The sequence below is a fragment of the Taudactylus pleione genome, unplaced genomic scaffold (assembly GCF_031769625.1).
Source record: "Taudactylus pleione unplaced genomic scaffold, aTauple2 ptg000154l, whole genome shotgun sequence".
NCBI classification, from domain to species: Eukaryota; Metazoa; Chordata; class Amphibia; order Anura; family Myobatrachidae; genus Taudactylus; species Taudactylus pleione.
The window spans coordinates 18,239,225-18,260,711 of record NW_028284556.1 but is presented as its reverse complement, the minus strand read 5'-3'; the positions used below and the strand labels follow the sequence as shown (position 1 = coordinate 18,260,711).

The following is a 21,487-nucleotide window of genomic DNA, read 5'->3' as shown; positions in this document are numbered from 1 at the left end:
CTGGACACTGAGGACACTTTTTCTGACGTTTCTGTACAGTCTCGGTATCGCCTGTCTAGTGAAGTGGAATCTAGATGGGATTTGAAACCAGGGACACACTACCTCCATCAATTGTCTAAATCCCACTGCAGTAATGGCGGATACCGGACGCACGTCTAACGCCAACATAGCAGTCTGGGCCTCATACGTTTTGCTTCAGGATGTCTGCTGTCGTAAATCATCCTCCTCGTTAAGGAGTGTTGGAGGGTCAATCGTTTAGTAAAAGTAGTGGTGTTTCTACTTCCTCTCTGGGATGATGAACGACGCCCAGCAGCAGCAGCGGCAGCAGGAGGTGTAGCAATGCAGGATCCTCTGGAGGAATCCCGGATAGGAGAGTCAGTCATGCCAGTGACATGGCCTGCAGGACTACTTCCGATCCTGACTAAGGAGGAAATTGACGAGGAGGGAGTTGACGGTGATGTTTGCAGGCGCTTGGATACAGCAGGACAATGGGATTTAGGTGTCCCTGGACTGCTTACGGTCTTAGCCAAAGTTTCTGAACTTGACAGTAACTTTTTATGAACGCGCTGCAGGTGCCGTATAAGGGAGAATGTTCCTAGGTGGTTAACGTCCCTACCCCTACTTATTTCACCTTTACATATGGTACATATGGCAAGACAGTTGTTGTCCGGATTTGGATAGAAATATTGCCAGACCAAAGAGGTGGAATGTTTGGTCTTCTGCCCAGGCATGACCGTGATGGGCTTTTTCATCCCATGGACAACAACTGTCTCCCCCGGAGCCTGATTTAAACAAACCGCATCACCATCAGAATCCTCCTCGCCAACTTCCTCCTCAGCTTCAGCTACACCAGTATCCTCATCCTGTTGTACTTCAACAGTGACATCTTCAATTTGCATATCAGCAAGTGGACTGTGGGTGCTCCTTTCAGCACTTGCAGGGGGCGTGCAAATGGTGGAAAGAGCCACCTCTTCCCGTCCAGTGCTGGGAAGGTCAGGCATCGCAACCACCACCACACTTGGACTCTCCTTGGGGATTTGTGATATCTTCTTAGAATGCACAGTTCTTCGCTGTGCTTTTGCCAGCTTAACTCGTTTGATTTTTTTAGCGGGAGGAGGGCTTCCATCGTCATGTGAAGCTGAGCCACTAGTCATGAACATAGGGAAAGACCTTAGCCATTCCTTGCCACTCCGTGTCGTAAATGGCATATTGACAAGTTTACGTTTCTCTTCAGATGATTTAAATGTTTTTTTCAAGGTCATTTTCCTGAACTTTGTCATTTGGGATTGTATGTGCCCTCTACTATGACATTGGGCATCGGCCTTGGCAGACGACGTTGATGGCATGTTATCGTCTATGTCATGACTAATGGCAGCAGCTTCAGCACTAGGAGGAAGTGGTTGTTGATCTCCCTATTTTATTTTTATCGGAGAAAGTTTGGTCCTCCATTTATGTTATATTGATATATACGTGCGGCTAAGGCGCACACAAACACAGAAAATAATTTTTTATTTTTGTTGGAGACTTGTGCACTTTGTGGGTTACACCACCCTTTAAGAAATGAGCCAGCCGGCTCTTTACTTATGGGACACAGGCGCACTCTTGGCGCTGCTCCTTTGTTGATGCACGTGCAGCCACAGTGCACACAATTCACAAACACAGAAAATATTTTTTTTTTTTGGAGTGCACTTTGGGGGTTACAGCACCCTTTAATGGTCAAGCCAGCCGGCCCTTTACTTATGACACAGGCGCACGCTTGGCACTACTTTGTTGATGCACGTGCGGCTACTGCGCACACAATTCACAAACGCGAGACCCGGAAGGCGGGATGATGACGTTTTGCCTCGATTTCAGATCCGAGTCAGTCGGGAAAAGTCGAGCCTGACTCGGATCGGCCTCGGATCGGGGGGGCTCGGGGGGGTTCGGATTTCAGAAATCCGAACCCGCTCACCCCTAGTTAGCACAGGATTGCTTCACATACAATTAACAAAGGGCCTGAGTCAGAGATGGACGCATTAACACAGTAGCTGCAGCTGCTGTGTAAATATATGCTAATGCTTCCAGGGAGATCAGATCAATATTGCGACCATTGCGATGTTTGTAGCATCAGCAATTTGAGTAAGCCTATTTCAGAATGGTCACCTCCTGCACGCTCGTGAGGCCTGTAAATCTGCATCGAAAGATGCAGACACTGGCCTTGGCACTCCCAGTAAATGTGTGCCAACATGCCCAGTTTCCTGGAAACGCAGGCAGCGCCGGCCCGAACTGGCCACAGCATGAGTGACATGCATGTGAACGGGTCGTTCTGCACATGTGCAGAACAGGTTATGCGCAGTCCCCCGCCATTGTAGATGTATGCAAACCATCGGGTTTGTGTACATCTCTGAATCAGCCCCAAAGACAACTTTTGCTAATTGTATGTGAAGCAATCTTGCTAATTTTCACTATTATACATTTTTATATGTTTGATTTATAATTGTTTTTACTTTTTTTTATGTTTATATTAACTTGGTATTTTTGAATGTAATTTGCAAGGTTGCTATATATTGTTGCCACCATATAGCCACTGTGTCTCACCAACTCCATCCCAATGTTCTCTCTAGCCTCAAGCGCCCCATGTGTGTTTCCAGTCTCATGCCTCCCCCTGTGTGTTTCCAGTCTCATGTCTCCCCCTGTGTTTCTCCAACCTGATTCCCCCCCCTGTGTCTGTCCTTACTCATGTTCCTCCTGTTTCTCTCCAGACTCATGCTTTCCCTGTGTCTCTTTAGCCTGATACCACTTCCATTTCTTCAATCTTCTGCCCCCCTGTGTCTATCCTGCCTTATGGTCCCATTTCTCTTTCATCTCTGTCCTCCATCTCTCTCTGCGCCCCTCCCATCTATCTCATCTTTGTCCACCTCACCTCATCTCCCCTCTATCTGATCTCTCCCTTCTCTCCTCATCTCGAATCCTCTCTATCTGATCTCTGTCCCTTTTCTCCTCATCTCGAATCCTCTCTATTTGATCTGTCTCTTCTCTCCTCATTGGTAGGGGGAGGCTGTTTGTGTGTAGGGCCACAGGGGGTGTTGCAGTCAGAGAGGGAGCAGTAGTTGGGGGGCAGTGAAGGCGGGGGGGCAGCTCTAAGTGCAGTATCTTTCTTCACCTTCTCATCTCTGCCCCCCCATCTGTCTCTCTCATCTCTGTCCCAATATTTCTCCCTCCCCCTGTCTGTCTCTCTCATCTTTTGCCTTAATCTACCAGCACTGCTACAGATGCAGCCATCACATAACAGCATGCAAGCTGCAGAGGTACATTGTGTACATTCCTTAATCACTCTTATCATCTTTGCCGGATCCATTTCATGTGCAGCATGTCATCAGCTTCTAGTGAATGGATGAGCTGCATTCTCTTGAATTTTGGCTCTGTCCACAAAATTGTTGCCGGTACTCAGATGGTGAGTACATAGTAATAACATGCTGAATTGATCATAATGTTAATGCAATACACTAGTTGATACTAGTTGATGTTCTGGGATACTTTGATCCCTTAAGCATCTTTTTCAAGGATCTATCCCGAGTCTTATTTCCCAGAAGCATGAATCTCTCACGCTAGCCATTGAGTGTTTTTCCTCTCTTGATAATTGTGTTGAAGCAGTGAAGAATATTAGTGTGCCCAAATTAGTGCAGGCAGAGAAATAATAGCAAGTGCTTGTACAGGTGAGAAAATAGAAAACATTCACAATAAAGGCAAACCTATCCCCAGGAAATCTTTGTGCTTTTGTGAGTGATTCTCCTTCAAAGACACAACAGCATCTCACAGTTTAATTATAAGGAAACTCTTTTGTAAAAATGTTATTTGAACTATTTGTTAGAAACGACCTCAATAAAGCCGTGCAAGAACAACTATTACATGTGATGCTCCCAAAAAGAAAGCAAAACAAAAATAAAGTATAAGCTTAATTTATAACTTTTGTTTGTCCTTGTCATATATTGTTGTTGTTGTTGTTATACAGTGCAAACAAATATGATATAGTCACGTCAGTTAGGGCAGCCTACGGAATTCACTGGTGGCCAACCCCTGGCCTATACTATTAGGATCAGATGAGTACATTAATGATGTAATTTCATTTGGAAAATAAACCTTACATCTCTCTGTATCTACGCCACGCACAGAGACTCTACTGTACAGGGTTACTTTGCAAGGCATCATAGCACCTAACTCTGAGGCAAAAATTCCTATTGGTCTTATCAGACCATCCAATCTGCCTACTTCTCTTGTTATTATAGTCTCCCACCATCCCACGTGCTTTTTGGCAAACTAGTCATAGTTTAATGTGAATGCCCGGGTTATCATTGTCCTGTAGTCCATTTCTCCCATACCATCAATTGTTAGGGGTACCATGTAGGTTTTATGGTAACCTACATATAATAGATTAAGCCATAATAGATTAAGCCTAAAAGTGAAAATCTTGGGATTTGATACAAATATATATTTTGTTTTATATATATATCATATATACTGACATATGCTACCAATAATTCTGCCACCTTTTCCAAGAGCTAGACTGCCTGCTTTCCTTCAAATCATCTGAAACTGTTGCTCCAAGGTCCCTATCCTTTGCTGTTTTTGATGTTTCATCACCTTTCTATATTCTGCTTTCAGATTTTCGTCTCCCACTTGCATTATTTCACATTTTGATGTTTGAAATGTAACATTTGACACAAGTTCATTCCTCTTGTTTCTCTAAATTGCTACAAATTTGTTTTATCCTGTATTAAACCCTATTTCAATATCTCCATCTTCACTTACAGATAAAGAATACTTTAAATAAAACAGGACCCATAATCCCAGAGGTACATGCTGGTCACAAGCCGTCTGAGCTTACACCATTGACTATAGCACTCAGGGGTCTTTTTATCAAATAACCTGAAAAGTCGTATTTTGTATTGTCTAGCAGCAGTCATCATAGACAAACAGTATCACTGCCGGGTCACACCTATGATAATACACCTAGAAGCCAATCTTTGGCTTCCAGGTGCAGATTTGTTCAAAATTAAAAAAACTAAATAAAAGGTAATTGTTAATATAGTTTAAAGTAGAAAAAAATGTTTTATTTGAATATTAAATCACATCCTGAGATGGCGATAGCATAAGAGAACAGCCTGCAGTACAGGGATCTCCTCTGTCCATCATATACTGTATATGCAGTTGCATCTGGAAGCTATTCATCCAGAGCCCCTGGTGATACCCAGCGATGGCATTATCATCTTGTGGGCATCAATGAATAAGGAGAATTTGTACAGTAAATCCGGTGAAAACAGTAGTTTTTGCCAGATTCAGGGCCCGATTCAAAGGTGGACGCATATGCTGTAGCAACGACCAGTCCATACTCAGTGGTTCTGTGAAAATAGGCAAAAGCCGCAGCTGCTGGGATTTGTACAGAGACGCCCATTGGCGACAGCTCTGATCTGCCGCTTGCATACAAAGATGTACCAGCTGTCACACCATGGATCCTCTCAGTGGCCCTATGGTTGCTCTGAATGTCTGTCGCAAGTCAGCTGCCAGAGCCAGTGTACTGTCGTACACAGACGCATTCGCTGGCTGAGACATGCCCCCGAAATGGTTGTGACATGCCTGCATTTGACTCGCCACCCCCCATTACCTCCTAGAAACACTCACTGACTGTCAATCACTATGCGTAATCATCCTCACTGCGAACACCATTGCTAATCCATCAAAAAGCATGTGCAGTACAACTCAGATGCATGCGTGGGTAAAAAGGTAAATGTTCAACTCCACAAACATTGGCATGGCGTCCACCACTGACTCTTGCCTTCAGTCTCCTGTTTTTTTTTTTTTATAAACCTTTATCGACTCCTCTATTTTTGGATTAAGTCCATTCATTTATTGTAGGATAACCAATGACTTGCTGAATAAAATATATCTGACTTGATCTCCCAGAACCAAACCCATGCTGACTTTGATTTTAATAGCCAATCAGTGGCAGCTACTATGCATGGGATTGATCATGCACATATGCACAAATAAACAAGCTCACTTCTAGGGGCTGCAGCCATCATAGCAGGGAAGTGGCTTCCCATTGGAAAAGTTCTCTGCTATCACAGTCCAGAATGTCAGTACCAGGGGAAGAAACCACCTACACAGGAATGCCTGTAGAGTTAGTGATTAGCAGAAACTGCCTCCAATAGAAAGCTACTGCCATTCAGACACAGGGGATGGTGGATTTTACTGAGGGGGCAGCCCTGTCACTGTATTCAACAATTGTTTTACAAAAGTTTACCTGATGTGACCACAGCCAGCCTGGCGTTTGCTGACTGGGACTGCGTCTGGTGCTCCCTCCCCAGCAATTTCAGGGGAGATCCATTCTCCACAAGTGCAGAACGGATCGCCTCCTATACCCTGGCAGTGATGTCGCGGCCTGTGACTGTGATAACACTTCCAAATATGCACGGCACAGTACCATTCAAAGTTTTTTTTATGTTTTGCGCTTAGCATATTTTATAGTGTGTTTATGCTAAATTTTCTGAGCCCATTGTGTGTACATCCATGGTTTAACTGAATGTTATTACAAATTAAAATGAGTATTAAGAAATACAATATGCAACAAATGTACATTTATATTTACAGCAGATATTTACTTAAGAGAAGCTGTAGTCGAGCCCTGAAGCCTATTGTTGTAGTCAAAAGCTTGGAGTCACTAAGTGAAGTGAGGTTAACACAACCTCTGCAGGGCACAACAGTAAATATGACCTACTACTGCACTTTTTAATGCATAATTCTATTTAACAGAATAAAAAAAAATGAGAAAAAAAAAACCAGGTGAATGCAGCATATGCCAAAATTTGGCACAGATTCCAGTTGATTCATTAACATTTTTTTTTTATCAAAACTTGATTCATTTAGATGTCCTTAAATAAAGCCAGGTGATGATAATTCCAGAGTTAAATAATTACTGTGGTCAGTGCTTTTTTTTCTATCAAAAAAGGTGCCGATACTCGACTAAACTATTGAAGGTGCCGTGGCCAGGCTAGTGTCTCCGTGGCATAATAAGTAGCTGTATGGACCAGTCTAGGAAGCGTTGTTAAAATATACTGTCAATGGCAGAAGAACATTCTGTTTCCAGAAAGAAAGGTGATTTTTGGAACCTCTCAGAATTCTTTGGGTACTATCAACCATAGGCTTGCAAGGCAGTGTTTAATCTTTCATGATTGTGGTTACAATATATATTTTGGGACATGAAAATCCAGCGTTGTAACCATTCATCCAACCATTCTGCATTATTTTTCTCACCTAGTATCTTTTTTTTTTTTTTTTTTTACACCCGACGCTCTCCAAAATGTTGTACTTGCCCATAAAGCTTTCATGGTGACCAATCTAATATTACCATTTATTGCCATGGTATTAAACAGGACAAAGTGCATCTCTTATTGCTTGCTGTGGGTTACAACACACATTCCACTTGTATCGGAATATTAGACAAGTCTTATGGAGTACAAATTTCTATTCTTCTAAAATACAGTGAACTCAATCCTCATGTGAATAACTACTCATACATTCAAGAATGCATTAAACATCTTACAGTAGTTTACCCAGCTTCCCCAATTTGATTTACGTATTCACAAGCATTTACTTACCTTAAATAAATTCAATCTATGGATATAAATGTGATCTGAACTCAAGCATCACAAATGTAGTTTTCCTGGAGTGCTAATGTGTCTGTAGTTTTAATAATTCATTGAGTTCTCTGATGAAAAGAGTGTACTTGTAAAGCAAAAGCTCAGAATCTTTCTGGATATTTTCTTTATTTTGTGAAAAGTTTTATTATATCGCATTCGCTGTACTGCACATCTGATGGACAGATACAGTATATCTGCAGACAACTTTTTACCTTCAAATACATCTTATTCACACAGTGATGCGAATAGCTAGCACAATCAGCTTCTGCTGATTAAAATGATATGCAGTATGCCTATGTTCTCTGTGCGTCTGTGGGTGTATCTGCATGTGAAATGCTACCTTACAGTGTCAGCAGCTGCTTGTGCTAACTATTTGCATCAATGTGTGAATAAGACACATTTGAAGGTAAAAAGTCGCACAAAAAAGAAGTCAAGCCACGACATGGCACAATTAGAAGGGCTGTTTAACGCGCAAGGAGGCTAGATGTATGAGGACACATCTGTATCTGTCCATCTGCAAGTGTGTACAGGCGGATTTCAAAATGCCCGTACACATGCATCGGCAGCCGTGGGGAGGGGGACGGACACACCCCCGACCTGCCCCCCGGCCAGCGAGGCCCACCCCTTCCTACACACTGAACGCAGATGATGGTTGTCTAGTTTGTACGAATAACCATCATCTGAAGATAATCTGCAGATCATTCAATCTGCAGTTATTTCTGTTTAGTGTGTTGACCCAGCCTAAGTCTCTCCAAGAAAGGTTCATTCCAAATTTTTTATGGGCTGATAAGAAACCTAGGATAGTGTGTGCTAGACTTCAACTGCATAGGTCAGGTGGAGGTCTAGGCATCCTAGATCCTAGATCTTAACGCTTTCAACCAGACGACTTTCTTTCAATATATTTCAGATTGGTTCTCGAAACAATCCATTTAACTAATTTTGAATTGGAAGAAGAACTATTCTGCCCATTATCCCTGAGTGCCTTGTTACATTCCCCAAAACCCATGCTCCCTGCTATTGCTAATTCTAATGTTTTATGTTATACAGTATATGTGTATAGAGCTTGGTGTAATATTAACAAAATAGTAATCCTACATGCTCTAGGTTTTCCACCTTTTGGGGCAATCCAGCCTTCAGTCCTGGTTTAGACAACACTGCCATCGGAAAGCTGCAGGTATATCAGCTATCTGTGACGTGGCACCATACAGCCATTTTCTGTACTGAGGGAGAAGTATAACTTTAGACATTTCATTCAATCACAATCACAGCTTATGCTTTCTGAGCAGGACTCTGACACATTACAGGACCTTATGTCTTTTCTTCATACAAATACATATAAACTCAGATACCTTTTACTTTGATCTTGTTGTGTTTAGAAGAGACAGACTGTGGCTTCCTTCATATTCAAAATGGTGCATTGACATTAACTCTATCACTTCTTTAGATGTGTTATTACAACATTCTACGACTACACTCAAATACCTCCACTCTGTAACAAAAAAGAGGTCCATTTGAAAACTCTAAATCGAGCATATAGCTGTGAAGCCCAATGGGTCCTTATGAGGGTTGGAGATACGGGCCAGTGCCCAAAGTGTAATGCCCATAAAGGTGTAAAGGGGGCTTCCTTTTTTCCATCACTTCTGGGAATATGGCAAAATCATAACAGTTTGGAATAAAATTTTTACTTTTTTATACCATGTTTTTTTTTTCACTTCATTTAACTAAGAACCTGATTGCTTGCCTTTATGCTCATTTTGATTATTGGGATCTGGGCCCTAGAAGACCTGAGGTTATCCCTATGGTTACTGTTACTGTTACAAAAAAGCTGATTTTAAATAATTGGACAAGCCATTCTTTTCCCTTTTTGTTAGCGGATAGGTACCTTGAAAAAGACCACAGGCTGGTCGAAACATGTTGGTGGAGGGGAATATTACAACTGTCTTGTGACGAGGGAGAAGGACCGACATTCCTGCTGGTGGTACACCCTGGTGTCTTAACCACTGCTTGAATTGAGGCCCTGCTTGTCTCACACCTTATCTGACAAACTGGGAGTTTTACTACATTGGAATATCTGAGAGACCACATTGGAGCTGAAAATAATAGGAAGATCTGTATGGATTAAAGACTCTATGGGTGGCTAAGAACTCACATCGATGGTCTCCATATTTGATCATCTAACGGGTGGATTTTAATTTGAATCAAGGCACTTATTTGAGTCATCCTAATTTGTTTTTTTCTGCATGACATTTACTTCCATCTGGACAGTATTTGTTTATTGTTCTATGTTTTCTCCTTGCATTGATCTAAGAGCCAGAGGTTCTGATTCAGAGCCGGACGCTCTGAATCAGGGCCGTCCCTCTGAATTTAAGAGCGGCCTCCTGGCCGCTCGCATAGCTGTGGGTGACCACCCACAACTGTAGCGAGTCGGCCAAAATGATGGTCGCGATGGTCAAGACCATCGCGACCATCGGACTTGCGACGAGACCCTTGTGGTAGGGTCTCGTTGCAGCAAGCCCTGGAGTGCTTTTGGCTCTGACATCACTAGTGATGCTTTTGACATCACTATTGATGTCAGTGGCGCCGGCCCCAGACGGTAGGGGTTCCCATTGGAACGCCTCCGTCTGGGCAGCTACGCCCCCGGCACGCCCACCAAAGGGGGCGTGCTGTCAATCACCATCAACAGCACGCCCCCTTTGGCGCAAGATCCTTAACGACGGCTTGGCCGTCGTTATTCGGGACTCGCGCATGCGCACGACGGAGCTGCCTCCATCGTGTCCATGCGCACTTGGCCAACATCGACCCGCTTGCGAGCGCGTCTGAATCAGGCCCAGAATCTTTTAGATGCGTGTCACTATGTGTATGACTTTGACCCATATTACTATTATTTTTTATTGTGATATGTATTGTCATACATAAGCTTATATGTATTATTAATTTTTCAGACGTTCTATTTGATGTTCTACACATTCTTTACTCATAAATAAAACAAAGTGTTGAAATGCCCGCCCAGTTGTGATGTCAGCCCAGAAACATCGGCCGACTGATTGTAAATGTGTATCCACTTACCAATTGTTAGATATGTCAGCTGCTCAGCCTGGTGTGTACCCAGTTTAAGTTGTGTACAGAGGTGGATATTATGTAACATGCTTACATATATTAACAGGTAAAGAACAATTTTGGAAAAAAATAATAAAAAAATTTAATAATTTGATCAACTTGGCACTTGGATAAGCCATGATGCAATGCAATGTGTGCAATTTAGTTTTTTCATGCAAGGTACATAATGGCTATATTCAGTACCCAAGTACTGTCCATCTTTAGTTTTACACTATTTAGAGTTCAGCTACAACAGGCCCATCCCGACTAAATATCGCTGCACATTTTAAAACTGCCCTATCTGCAGTGCATCATGATTGAAGATGAAAAGTAGCTCAATTTTTTTTTTATTTGCTTTACTTCCAGCCATATACGCCATCATCGTGGCAATGGGCATCATAGCATGTGCTTGCTCTGGGCACCAGGGCTAGTTGGACCTCTCTGCGCTGGGACCCACACTTTCTGATGGCAGCCCTGCTTCCAACTACCAAATCAGCCCCAAAATTGGAACAGTAAAGCAAGATATGTAGTAATAATTTGTAATGACAATCCAGGTGTATTGCAAATAGTCATTCTCTAATTGCAGAATGTAATGAAAATCAGTAATTATACTAGTGTATAAGAGTACTTAAAGTACACCTGCATAGTTGCTTAAGTAGGTCATTGATGTTGCTCAAGATACATGTAATAATCCTTTCCACATCAGCTTGTGGAAAGGAGGAAAACATAATTCCAAAGACTTCTGGCAATGTGTGTTTCTGACTTGGGATTTGTTGTTTATACCAAGTACCAGATCACCAGCATTCTCAGGAAAGTATGCAAATAATGTTGTATACCACTCACAAAATATGAGGCTTTTTGATGACTCAGGAGACCTTTTACCTAGCCGTCCGTGTTTGTTTGCTTATGAAACAGTATATTGCACATACATTTATAACTGTATAAAATACTTTATTTTCTGGAGTGCCTGCGTGTGGATGTAAATTGTTCCTAAAATTACTCAATATTGTTCAAATGCATAAATATAAATTACATAACATACTAAACACAAGCAGAGAAGGGACTTGGAATTGCTAATTGTTGATGGCGGCAATTCTCATGCGTCTATTTTTCTAGACTATAGCAGTGCTTGCTGGCACATTATGCTGACCTTGAGGTAGTCCTCTAGCCAGTGGAGCGTTCCCTGGAAAGGACAAGAGTAAGATTTGTCATCACTGACAAAGCATGTATCCTGGGTCACCCACTTTATTATGACTGGGGAAAGCAAACTGTATGAATAAATGGAATGTGCGCCCTTCTCTTAAAGCACAAGTGACATCCTACCTTCAGAGCAGTTAGGAAAGCAATCAGTCACCATGGAAACGAGTGTAATCTTTTGTATACAGCTTGCAACAGAATTACGTTTTGTAAAAGCCTACATTTCTATTATAGCTCAGCTTCTGACTTGAAGGGTAATCACATTCCCAATTGTAAGAATGGTTTATTGTTCTTGTTTTGGTAGTAAAACACAGGAGTATGGATTATTCCAGTTAAACAATAACTATTAATTAGTTTTAGTATGCACAAAAGGAATGTTTAATTCCTTGGTGGTCCTGATGTCCGGGTGTATTTTGCCTTAACGCTTTGTGATGATGATCTTGTGTGGAACATTTTTTATACTGTGTGATGTCATAGTGTTGGTTTCTTTTGAAAACCTGGATAATCAGTTGGGTCAGTAATTGCAGTAATTCTCGTGTGTAAATACGCAGAGGCCAATGTTTATAGGTTTCATCAAGTGTATGCATATAGTGGCCAATTTGATGCATTCTGACAAGCTTACGTCTGAAGAAACTCACAAGAGCATACACAATGTGTTTCACAAAATCCGTGATGATCAGGGACAGGGGAAAATAGGATTTGCAGTACTTTGCTCAAAGCTGAGAGAAGTATCAGTGACAGTGACTCTCTCTAGGATCTTCCAAATCCCCCGTTTGATTTGGACTTCCAATTGAAAGGCAGAAACAGTGTGAAACGCAGCTGGGTCAAAGTCACCATTGTGCACATATTGTTTCTCAACATTGGGCCTGTTTATAGAGTTGGACGTACGTCCAACTACCGTCATCAAAATTGTGCTACGCTACGCATGCACAGCAAAATTCAACTTCCTTTAACATTTACTTTTGCTTGCAATCCTCTCCTTAATGTGAGACAGATAGGTGTGATAGAACAAGTAAAGTACTGTAGGGATAAGCACACATTCGACTTATGAAGCGTATCTTTTGTCACTACAGAGCCTTGGTGTAAAGATAATTATGATATATCTTTAATGATTCAAAAAAAAAGTAAAGAAAGAAATGCCATTCCCATCCCCTAAAATAAAGAAACATTTGCAGTCTATTAGACTTCACAAGAATGAATGAAAAGGTGAATACGTGATAAACAAGTCAGAGCAGCTTATATCTGATGGCTGGAGCACAGAAAAAATGTTGTGCTGGTCTGTCCTTGAGTCATACTCATAATATTATGGCTGCTGATACTAATATTAGAAACAAGTAACATGTATGAGATGACTTTGTGTTTTGACTTCCATGACAACTATATATATATAATTATAAAGCATTGATGCAAGTGAATTTTTTGGCAATATATCGGTAATACACTTTGTTTGTGCTTTTTACCTTGACAAGTCCGAGTGACACTAACACACACACACACCAGTGATTGCGCTGAGCACAAAAAAAAAAAAGTGGGACCCAGGGACCCCTTACTTAAAAAAATTGGGGTCCTAACCAACTGCTTTTGGGCCCCATTACATATTATGGGGTGAGGGCAGGCAGCAGTTGGGACAGCGCTGGTGGCAGTTAGCAGTTGGGGTAGAAGGGGTTAAGGTCAAGCAACAGTTGGGGTAGAGCTAGGGGTAAAGGCAAGGAGAAGTTGGGGTAGAGCTGGGCCTAGAGGGGAGATAGGGCTGGCAGAGCTGGGGGCAGGATGGGGTCGGTGCAGCAGTAGTTGCGACAGTGCTGGGGTCAAGGAGGGGGCTAGGGGATAGTAGCTGGGGCAGTACTGGGGCAAGGAAGATGTTAGGGGCAGGCAGTAGTAAGGGTAGGGAGAGGGTAAGAGTAGATAGCAGCTGGAGCAGTACTGCGGGCAAGGAGGAGGTTAAGGACAGGCAGTGTTGGGTGGTGGGAGGGGGCAAGGGTAGATAGGTGGAGCAGTATTTGGGGTAAGTAGGAGGTTAGAGACAGGCAGTGCGGATGGGTGAACACAGTTAAGTCAGGGTAAATGGGAAATACACAGAGCTACACAGTCGGGGATAGTGAAGGAATGCACAGATACACAGTCAAGATTGGGGGGGCCGCACAGCTGGTCAGTAATACCAGGGGAAGGGGCCACACAGCCGACCAGTGATGGGCCACAGCAAAGCCGTAACTAGACTTTTTGGTGCCCTGTGCCAAAGAGAGCATTGGTGCCCCCGTCCCATTATTTTTCAAATAGGGACATAAGAAATGCACCCGAAAAAGGGCCATGGCCTCATGAGAAAGGGCCAGGGAAGAGATAGGGGAGGCCAGGAGCTGCTGGGGATAAAAGAAGAGGAAGCTACAAGTGAGAATGATAATAAATAGAACATTGACAGGCCCTAATTGCTCCCCCTGCCCTGCGGTGCCTTTGCCACGGCACAGGTCATGCTACCCTAGTTACGGCCCTGGGCCACAGAGCCAGCCTTTCACAGCAGGGACAGGGGCCCTCACCTTTTAGGGTGCTCCTCTCCACCAGCACCGTGTGCACCTGAGCAGCAGTGGCACCAGCTTCCGGATGTGTTTCTGCAGCACTGACGGGTCCGTAATGTTCCGCACCGTGGCCAACAGCTCCCCAGCCCGGGTCCGACATCACCACAGAGCGGCGGCTGAGGCAGTGGAGAGTGGCTGCGGCTGAGGTGGGAGCAGAGTGTGAGGGAGTGGGACCAGAGTGTGGCTGAGTGAGCCGGGAGCACAGGGAGAGTGACCAAGTCTGTTTGAGTGAGCGAGGAGCGGCAGCTGCAGAAGGCAGGCACAGAGGGAGAAGAAGCCGCAAGTACCAGGGTGATTCTGGGAACTGTAGTGAGGAGAATCCGCCAGCAGCTATTGGTTGAGAAGACGCCACCAGCGGTGATTGGCTGCTGCGGCGCTGCACACAGGACACACAGCGCATCCTCCGCTCAGTTTTAAAAACCAGGTGCCCAACTTCCTGTAGCATGTAAAAATGCGCTATAGTGTGTATGCTGCGATCAATGCGCGCACACACACACAAAATTGGTTCTAATCTAGCAGCACACTTTTTTTTTTACTTTTCTTTTTTTTAACAGTAGGAGTATTATACTATTTTCTGCTTTTTATTTTAAAATTTAAACACACCCTGCTGTGCAGTTGGGAATTGGAGAATCCGTGGCATGTAATATTTCTATCTTTTGTCTGGAGAACTTCAGGAAATAGTTTTGGAGAATAACTAGGACCATTAAAACTGACAAAACAGATTCGCTTGAATTGTTTGCACTTTAGTTACACATGCAATTGGTACTTTATTTCAGTAAATAATGCACCTATTAGGCAGTTGTCTGTTTTTGCTTACACATACACTATTCATTTCATTGTGCAACTGGTTGGGAAGGATATTGGTCTATTTATTAAAGGTGAATGGTATTAATGTAATGTTGGGGCAAGTATGTAGGCCTAATTATGAAACGTGAGTGCTATTGATTTAACACCAGAGTTGGTTGAGGGTTTCCATGTTTCATGCACCTATTCCTTTTTCCAAACAGGGCCCCAACATTGCAGGATCCAAAAAATTAACAACTGTGTTAAGGAGCATATTTACTAAGCGGTGGCTTTGTTTTGTAAGCGTTTTTGCGGCATTCTACGTTCAGAATTGCATGCCACAAATTTACTGAAGGCAAAACTTCTACAATCCTGTTGAGAATCCACACTACAGAACACATTTGAATATCTAAGCACCATCAGTGTTTCTCCTATTACAAGTATAGAAACCCTAGTTTTTCTAAGCGGCATCCTGGAACTTGGCAAAAGAAACAAAAAGACAACTCTCATAGATGTGGCACAACTGCTTCGTCTACTACCAAAAATAATTCTTATTTCTCACAATTCCATTTATTTATGTGCAATCCAGTGTTCAATAGTTGGCCCACTAGAGGCCAACCAAGTTCTGGCAATGCAAACCCTCGCCAATGCTAATACTTACTGATATAATAACAATAATAATAATAATAAAGTGTATTTATTTGCTTTATTTTAGTGCATTTTATACAAAAACATTTTTGTACATGCAAAAGTTTTGTGTTATACTCTGTTATGGTGCTCTCTAGATTTAGTGTTGATGCATATTACGACCAATGTTCCGATTAGTACAGAATTTATATTTGGTAACGCAAAGGTGTGAAAATGTTGTATATACAGGTCTGGATATAACTTATATTAGGATAATTTTTTTTTTTTTTTAACTCCAGTTAACATGTTATGGGGTCTATTTACTAAGCTGTGTTAGGAGTTAAAGTGAACGGTGATAAGGTACCAGCCAATCAGCTCCTAACTGCCATTTTACAAACAAAGCCTGTGACATGGCAGTTAGGAGCTGATTGGCTGGCACCTTATCACTTTTCACTCTGTCTCCTAACACTGCTTAGTAAATAGACCCCTTAGACTTTAATAAGATTATTGTTATGAAACCAACTCAACAAAAAAAGAGGAACCAATAAAGCGGGAAATATATACTGTGGTGGTGACTTTGAGCTATTATTTGGCCATAGACTGTACTGTACATGCATAGCTCATTTATCAGCGTTCTGCTGGAGGTGCTACTTTTTGACTGTACATTACTGCATATCTTTCATTATGGCCTAGTTTCACTTGATCTGTTTCTGTTTTCTCCACAACTTTACTGAACTTAGATGTATTTAAATATTGATTGTAAAAGTGTTTTTGTTGTTTTTGCATTAGTTACTTAATTTAGCACAGGTTACTGCAGTTGCCAGTTTATGGGGGAATGGTTTGATTGTGGACTTATTTTTATTTAACGCTCATTATAATTAAAGTTAAGTTTTCTGGCTCAGGAATCAGTATATTCATGGCAGCCTAAACATAACTTTGATGAAAGGAAATCCTGAAACCTGGCATTTACGCAGCTTGTTATGTTCTTCCCTTTGTCATTTTTAAATACTTTTTTTTTCTTATACCAAAGCACTTCTTCCTTAACATAATTAATGTCAGGTTCGGTCGGCCAGGAGTTGAGTGCTATTGCCAGCATGACAGTGATTCTACAGTAATCCAGCTTCAGTTCCTGATTAATGAGGTTAGTGGAATCACTTTAATCTCTCCTTTGACATCACTGGTTTATAAGTCTCTTCAGTCTAGTTTCCTTTTGTTATCATCTTCTGTTCAGTGTTATACAGGTATATGTTGGGAATTCTGTGTTTATTAATGCTGGGGGGGAGGGTCTTCTATGGTGTTCATGAAATGAATTGGCAATAAAAAATCATATAAATTTGGTGTATAGCTTGTTTTTAGGGACACAAGAGGTATAATAATAATACCAGGGAATAAGTTCGAGACATACTGCTAAGAGAGAGAGGAAAAGGAATAAGCTGAAAGAGAAGAGAGAACGAAGAGGGAATGTATAAATCTTCTCAATAGTGGATAGGTTGGAAAATGGAGCAGTTGTCCACAGCAACGCTTCTACCTAGAATTTATTAAGTATATGCTATAAAATATGTAGAAGCTGATTGGTTGCTAGGAGTAACTTCTCCACTTGTAATTTTCTCCACTTTTTCGAAGGTCCTGCCCCAATGGGAGAGAAGACGGAGAACAGGGAAAGAGAGGAAAGGAAACTAGGGGCAAGGGTAGAAAACCGGGGACAGTATAGGGCAGTGGTTCCCAAACTTTCTTGGTTTTTGGCACCCTTAGGCCCTAAGCAACTTTTTCGCGCCACCCTTGCGAGTGGGTTTTCCTACTGTAATAACCTGCTATTGGACAGAACTTAATTTAATTTAATCTTCCCCCAAAAAGTTTTTTATTGAAAAAATCTCAACAGAAATTATTAAAATAAAAAAAATTGTGCTATTCTGCCATCTTTAGTTTTAATTAGTTGGTGCTGTACACATTGCCCTACTGTTTGTCCATGTGGCTTATGATCATCAGCCTCCAGTATTGTGTAAATGGCCATGTGCTGCCTCTCTAATACCCCTTTCACACTGTCAACAATAACTCGGGTTATTTCACGTGAATGCGCAGTGACCGAGTTATTGTGCAGTGTGAAAGGGCCTAGTTGAAAAAACCCGGGTCGAGCGACCCAGCATTTTACCCCGGGTAATGAGCAGGGTTGAACATGGGTTCAACCCGGCGTGCGGTGTGAATGCGTAACCCAGGACGATGCGACCCGGGACCTGTTCACAGCATAGGAAGAGTCAGCCTTTGGTGACATCATCGATCTGGCAATAAGCCGGGTCGGGTCGCCAGTCTGAAAGGGTCTCAGCCGGGTATGGACCCGTGTACAAAATCCCGGGTGCGTCCTGGCATTACAGTGTGCATGGGGTATTAGGCTAACAGGCAGCACATGGCCTGACCTACGAAGATGCCAGCCCAAGTCATTTGTTTTGTGAACCACTTGTATAGGGTATTAAGAAACAGGATGCCAGGAGAAAGGGGTTTAGGTAGACAGAGGAAAAAGGAAAGGATCATAGGGGAGAAGAGAGGGTGCCAGAGTAGACTCTAAAATTACCAATGAATCTCATCTTCCATCATCATTTTCCGCTTTTTGTTATTGTCATCTTTTTTTCCTCTCTCTCTCTGTCACCTCCCTATGCGAGCAGTGATAGACACTAGAAAGCAGGGATATATTTTTGTCCTGTACCTTCTCCTTCAGAAATGAGTTTGAAAAATGGAATATCTAACAACATAATTGTACATGATACTCCATGAAAAATGTGGTCATTAAATGATTCACAATTAGGTTTACTTTCCGCACACCATACTTTATACTTTATAAATCAAAACAACTTGTATGATTCCCTCCTTGCCCCCCCCCCCCCCCCAATTTAAAAAAAAAAAAAAAAAAGCCACTTAAACGTTCTGTAGGGTGAACTGAATTAGGGGAAGCCATGGAGTTCTGGTCACTCCCACTAGCTCCTCTGCACACTGTGACAGCATTGCGGCTGCATGGCGTCATTTGAAGATGCTCATGACCTGAAAGCTGCGGTGAGTCAGATGTGAGATGTTGTAATTCAGTAGATCCCCTGCAACATCATAGAGTACCCCCCTTGCTCTGTACGCAGTTTCCACTAGGCCCTATGCCCAGTGATGGCCTGGCTCTGGGGTGAATATAGTGAGTGCCCATAAGGAGAACTCTTGACTTACGGAATAAAAGGTAAAAACAATACAGGGAGCACAGTGAAAATCAGATCAGTAACAGTATTGATGGGGCAGATCTTCCAAACAGAAGAGGACAAAGACCTGTAATTTAAAGTAATTAGTCCAGCAGATTGTAGTGAGGGGCAAGTTACTTTAGTTAAACATATTGGGGTGAGAATAACTATTCTTAATTTTTAGAGCTGTAAATTCATTATAACACTCATGCAGAATACAGTATAGAGCCCTATACTTAATTTAATTTATGTATAAGTTTACAATACATGATTTTAGCAACACAACCTAAAGCAAATGTGTTTTTTTAGTCTTACATTTTTTATTGAAAAGATCAGAAAAAAACATACTTAAATGGTAGAGGATTAATCATAATAAGAAAGTAAGGGGTGTATTTACTAAAGTGAGCGTTTTTAGAAATGGAGATGTTGCCCATGGTAAACCAATCAGATTCTACATTACATTTAAATAGCACCTTCTATCTAGAAGATAATAGCTAGAATGTGATTAGTTGCTATGGGCATCATCTCCACTTCTAAAAACTCTCACTTTAGTAAATATACCCCTAAAGGCCCCCATACATCAGCAATCTGAAAACCACAATTGAACAATTTGAAGATTTATTGCCCGATCTTAGGATTTCCCAATCGAGCAATCTGCGCCCATACACTGCAGATCTATTTCAGTGATTTGCAGATCGATTGCAGCAAACACAGATCTGGCAATCTTGAAAGGCCCATCATTTTGTAAGAAACGGTCTGCAAATCTGCTGATCATGTCCATACATTAGCAATCTACGGTCCCAATCGATCTGTGAAATCCAACATGTTGGACAATCTGATTAAACAATTCCAATCACTTTTTGGTTGCAATCTGCGATCTGTGAAGCCCATACATCACAGATTTTTATACACAATCGATTGCAAATTGCATGATTGCTGCAATTCATCTCTGATGTATGGGGGCCTTAAGTGTCAAAGGTGATTTTAAACATCCAGCACAGAAACAGTATCAATGCGAAATTATAAAACATAATATGGGAGAGGTTTTCAGCAACAAAATTATCACAAGAAGAAAAATAAATAGAGAAAAGATTGGGTAGAGAGTGGGAAAAAGTTAGGACTCTTTATGGAGGCAAACTAAGAGGGAAGAAGAAAAGAAGTAGAATAATTAGAGGATCAGAATGCGCAACTGCATATAATTTAATTAATCCTCAAAAGTCCAGGTGGCTGTGAGGGGCGGAAGTGAAGACAAAGGAACAAAAAATAAAAATACAGAGTAAAAGGAAATAAAAAACCTTCGATTTGACCACATTGTCTACAGCAAAGGTCAGAGGTAATAGGGTACATTTGATGTAAACTTTATGGAAACGCTAATAGAACATTTCAAAATGTTGAGGTGGAAATATGACAATTTTTTTTTTCACAGACCCATCTCTTAGGAGAGTTTAAAAAATGTAACTTCTCTATATAAACCCAGTAGCGACAAGCCTATGTGAACTTTACACACATTCCTGGGTACTCGCACCTTTGTCAGGCAGAGGGTCTGCACCAGAGGAGTATTAATGCCCGAGGGGGCCTTTTGTGCTTCCCGCCACACCTCCACATCCAACCTGGTGCATGCAAGTACAACCCCCCTCCAACATATACCCAGAAAATAGCAAAAGCTTTGGCACAGTGCCAGGGTATTTTCTTTTACTGCACGGCACCATCTTTCTGAAGATGTCAGTGCAGAAAAGGGGGCGTGACCTATCGGGAGAGGGAGTATGGCCTCACAGCACGCCCCTGTTTGTATCACTCAAGGGGCGAGCCAGCACTCTAGGAGATGTTGGGCTGCCCCCAGGCTTTCCCCTCACAGTAAAAATATGCTGTGTGCATGCTCACGGCATCTATTCACCCGCTGCTCTGCTCTGCAAAGATATGCAGAGCAGCGGTCAGGGAGATCTCCCCTAACTTTCCCCCAACATGGGACACTGCGGCTTGCGGGTGGGACAGTGGAACAGTCTCAGAATAGCAGGACTGTCCTGCCAAAAGTTGGAAGGTATGCTGATGAGCTTTGATCACTGTTACTGACCCCATCCATCCAAGGCTCACACATGAAGCAACTGCCAATCCTGGTACCACTGACCCACCTCCTCCCTCTGTGACTGTGTAATGTCTAAACACTGGCTGGGGCCTCAGTGCATTATGAGCCACATGGGCTGCACTTTATATAGATGCCAGTCAGAGTGGTGGTGCTGGTGGGTCCTCATGCATGTGTCCCCACCCCTATGGGCAGCCATGCTTGGTAGAGCAATAACTGGCTTTTTATTAGGGTAAACTAAAAAACAGA

The 21,487-nt window shown here is 42.3% G+C and overlaps 1 protein-coding gene across 2 annotated transcripts in view; it reads left to right on the top strand.

Moving 5' to 3' along the window:
- STXBP5 (syntaxin binding protein 5) overlaps window positions 1-21,487 on the top strand; it is a 468,219-nt gene that overhangs the window by 106,030 nt on the left and 340,702 nt on the right. For both annotated transcript variants that reach the window (XM_088474382.1, XM_088474383.1), the window contains exon 3: window positions 17,009-17,090. In XM_088474382.1, the coding sequence (XP_088330508.1) occupies window positions 17,009-17,090 (82 nt within the window). The remainder of the gene's footprint in view (window positions 1-17,008; window positions 17,091-21,487) is intronic.